General features: G+C 50.3%; 1 protein-coding gene across 1 annotated transcript in view; it reads left to right on the forward strand.

The window, feature by feature from the left end:
• The window catches only part of Arhgef10 (Rho guanine nucleotide exchange factor 10), a 72,077-nt gene that overhangs the window by 1,893 nt on the left and 65,805 nt on the right, over positions 1-4,379 (forward strand). Inside the window, exons 2-3 of the mRNA XM_029480672.1 lie at positions 1,101-1,164; positions 3,546-3,622. Of these exons, the coding sequence (XP_029336532.1) occupies positions 3,616-3,622 (7 nt within the window). The 5' untranslated portion in view covers positions 1,101-1,164; positions 3,546-3,615. The remainder of the gene's footprint in view (positions 1-1,100; positions 1,165-3,545; positions 3,623-4,379) is intronic.

Here is a 4,379-nt window from a genome sequence, read left to right on the forward strand (position 1 = left end):
CTGAATGTATTTGTCAGGTCGAGCATCGAACTTTTTATAGTACAGAGAATACAAGGGGTTGGGAGTCACAGCAGGCAAGGTACATTGAAGTTACCAGGTACAAAACAAAGGAATGACTTAAAAGGATTTACAGGAACCAGGTAAATGTTTACAGTAAAGATAAAGCAGTCCTGCCTAGGGTCAGCTTAGTGACAGGCAAGGATTTTACACTCTAGTGCTATACCTTTGAACCTTGTGAAGGCTAGCACCAGGGGGTTCTGCTCTTGGCAGACCTCAAGAATAATGCAATATCACAACCCCCCTAATATCCTAGGCCTTGTTAAATTCTTATATGAGTGCAACTTTTAAGTATCCGGAGAATCTCCATTTGTCAGGAGAATATACCAACTTGCTTTTAATATGTAATGTAGCCTGTACTGAAGATTTCTATCTCAGTGAGATTCCCTGGCTCTTTCTGCAGACCAGTTGAGCCACTGGCTCTGTCTNTTGTAATGGTTAATTAGTTACTGAATAGGTTAACTTCCTTACTGCCTTCTCACAGGATTCTAAGCTCAGAGGCTTCTGGGATCTTGGAACACTGGGGAGACTAACTATAACAGAATTTAACCTTAAAAGGCATTTATAATAAAAAATTAAAAGAGAGCTCATGGATGCATACACCAGACTAATGNGAAAATNGAGTATGAGTATGAGAACNCCAAAACTCCAGGAGATGAGCTTTCTTGAAACTCTCTGCCTCGTGAGTAGCTTTTAGGCTTTACAGCCTATCAAGCTGACTCGACCAGAGTGTGTGGTAGTCCAGGAATCCAGCCTTTGCCTGAGGTCATCCAGTCAGCTACCCCCAGGGGTTGCCCTCTGCCGCTGGCTGAGCAGGGAGGTAGCCCACTGGAGGCTGGGCAGGCCATGTGCACACGTTTGTGCCAGATGATAGCACCATCTCTTGTAAGCCCATCCTCTGAGCTGGCTCAGTCTGCACTTCTTCCAGCCTGCTCTTTGACGGGCCTTGCTCATCTATCTGCCCATTGGTGAGAAGGAAGCGTGAGATACATTTAAGGCTCAGAANCCAACTGTGGAACTCTGTCCATCTTTCCTTTTCACAGAAGCAGCAGAAACTGCGGGAGACGGGCAGTGCAATTCCCTAAGCTCCGAGGACCTTCCACACAGGTATCTCTGCTGACGCTGGCTCNCCCATGCTATGCCCTTTCCTTGAGTGCTGGACTTACCCCCTCTGGACTCTCAGCCTTGGGTCCTACCCACCGCTAGGCCCTCAGTGTGCCACAGCCTCCAAGCCCCACCCTCCAAAACCGCCCCACCCCGCCCCCACCACAGAAGCATCANTGTAAGCTGTGAGTTGGTGACCAGAGCTGTGTCCTCCCATTCATCAGGCCATGTCACGCCGGCACGGCTGTGACCAGTGTTAACACTCTGTGTCTCCCCTTTAGTCCTTAGGACTAAAGCCCCCCAGACTTAAGATTCTAGAACTCACTGGAATTTCTAGGAAGAAATAAGCCCATGACAAGGACTTTTCACCTAGTGGGAATGCAGAATTTGGGACCCACAACCGCCACATTTTCANAAACTGTAGTTCTATACATAATTAGAGGTTAGTAATCAGTCCCACTGAGGAGACAGAGACAGAAGGGTCACGAGTTCTAGACTAGACTAGGCCACATAGTTAGACCTTGCTTCCCCAAACTTAAACCAGGGCAGGGGTGGTGGACTTAATCAGTAAAGTGCTAGTCACACAGGTGTGAGGACATGAGTTCAACCCTCAGTACCCACATAAAAACCGGGTTCAGGGCACAAACCTGTAATCCCAGCATTTGGGGAGGTAGAGGCAGGAGAATTCCTTGGGGCTTGCTGGCCAGCCAGTCTAGCTAAATCAGTGGGCTCTGGGTAAGTCATACCGTCTCATAAAATAAAGCAGTGAGTGATGGAAAGACTCCCCATGTGTGGCCTCCACTCACAACATGCATGTACACCCAGACACAAATGTGCACNTGTGTACACATACCAACACCATCACTACCACCACCANCANCAACAAACTAACTATTCAGATGCAACTGGAAACGTGAAAGAGTGAAAGAGCCCTCCCTTCCCTACGGAGTCCCNTCCCTCAGGTCANCANAGGACCATGTCTGCCCTGTGTGCACATCTGTGGGTGCCTGCTGTACCATGCCTCGTTCCCCAGNGCCCGCCAANCATCCGACCATTTCCTCTCTGGGCCCTGTGGACATGATTTTACCTGTCTGTTGTCCCCTTCCCCATCAGCTACTAAGCACAGGACCAGTCCCTGACACACATCCACACATCTAATATGTCCCCCCTCCACGGCCTCCCTTTCTGCTGTTAACAGTTCTCCCAGAGTTAACCCTGACACCCGAAATGTTAGAATACTCTAAGTGGAGCCTTAGTAGACACTAAGTTGTAAATTTCCTGCTCTTTCTGGGAATTGTGATGAGGCTGGCATTCGTTAGGGACAGGAGTCCCTCTTCTGTGCATCGGCGTGACCACTGGGTGTGGCCTCANTATAGCAGTTCCTAAAGGGTACTGTCGGATGCTGTCTGGTGTCAGGCATCTGTGAGGTGCATCTCTCCCAGAGAAGGGAATGGTGGTGAAGACCTTCGCCATCCTTCACCCTCAGCCTTCTCATGAGATCTCACAGACCGACTTAGGACTTTTAACGTCCAAGGGGGCAGTGCAGAGAGCGGCCTCAGCTACGTGTCTACATGTAATTGGATTCTCAGCTGCAGGAAGACACTCCTGGGGTGCTATTGCCTTGGGTCCTACCCACCTTGAGGCCCTCGTGTGCCACAGCCTCCAAGCCCCACCCTCCGCCCCGCCCCCACCTACCCTGACTGGATGTGTTGCTTCCTCAGTGACTGGAATCTATTCCTTCCCTTTGCACGGGTTGGCTTTCCAGAGCCCTTTGCATATTGATTGCTGCATGGTCACTCCGTTTATGCACTCTTCCTTCCCCCTAATTCTTGTATATTGCTGGGCAGCTGTCACTATGACTGCCTCAGCCAGGAGTAGATGTCCTGGGGCCCGTCACCCTACCACCCTGTCAGTGTGTTGGAACCTCACAGTAACAATTCATGTTTTGTCCAGTGAACCCCTTCTTGTCATTCTCTGTGGGAAGTGTGACAGTAGCTCATATTGTGTAAGACTGCGTCCCAGTCCCTGTCTGGCTGTGACTATTGCTATGTGGGTGTGGATAGCCCTGTGGCTCATGTGCCTTCCTCCTGCCAGCCTGTGCCAGAGGAAGAGAAGACTGAGGTCTCATGCAATCAGGTGGCATCATGTGTGACATTCAGGCCATACTGAGAGGATGGCACTTGTGATGCAGCCATGTATGTGGCGGCTGATAGACTTCAAGGGTATAAACTTGAACTTGGGACTCTTGCAGTTGTGCCTGGGAAGACCCACAGCAGACACAGTAGTGTGCTCACCCATGGGTGCTAGAGGTCACTCAGCACCCCCCTCCCCAAGTGACTCCTGTGCTCTTCTCTGCTCTCCATTCATGATGCCTTTCCTTCCAGCGGTGAGCAAGGCAGCCAAGAAGGCAGTGCCCTGGCCCGATGGGCAGCGGACCCTGCCAACACAGCATGGATGGAAAGTAAGTGCCACCAGCCCAGGGGCCCCCAAGCACCTACAGGTCCTGCCAGAAGGCGGCAGTGGGTTTCCTTTCCTGGAAACCTGAAGCTTTAAAATGCTTTCGTGTACTTAAATACTAACAAAGGCTTGTGTATAGAAGTCTCCATGGGACTCTGAAGTGGCCTCTTGCTTTGCATCGAGGTTATCACAGCTCTGCGAGGAGCACTTAGCCCCCCTCCCAGCCTCTCCACTCCTCCACCCCCATTTCTTCCTGGTACAGACTGGCTTCACTGTATGGTGGGGAGCTAATGTTCTGACCTGCTGCCCTGGCCGCCCTGGTCAGCCATTCTCTATTGAGACACTGGGAGAAGCTTCTCGATTGGGTCGCCACTAGAGTGTCTTCGTCTGGAGCTACCCTGAGGGGCAATGCTGGGTTGGGGCGTGCAGGCCTGGGTCCCACAGTAATTTAAAAACGGAGATGTTTTTAGACAGTCCCATGTGTTTTGATTTTTAAGGAAGTAAAGACTATGCCTTTTATTATCTCCTTATTTCTGGGTAGCTCTTTCATATGACTGGCCCAAAACTCAAACAGCTAAGAGCTGCCTCCAAGATCAAGTCTCTTCTGGAAAGTTTTGTTTTGCTTTAACTGTGACTAACAGGTTCTAGGGTGATGGTGGTGGCTTTTCAGGAGCAGCTGACTCAGACCCATCACAAGAATCCATCAGCATCTTGTTATGTACCAACAGTCTTATTCCCAGTGTCCACTGTCCAGATTTCTT

This window comes from Mus caroli, chromosome 8, assembly GCF_900094665.2.
Source record: "Mus caroli chromosome 8, CAROLI_EIJ_v1.1, whole genome shotgun sequence".
NCBI lineage: Eukaryota > Metazoa > Chordata > Mammalia > Rodentia > Muridae > Mus > Mus caroli.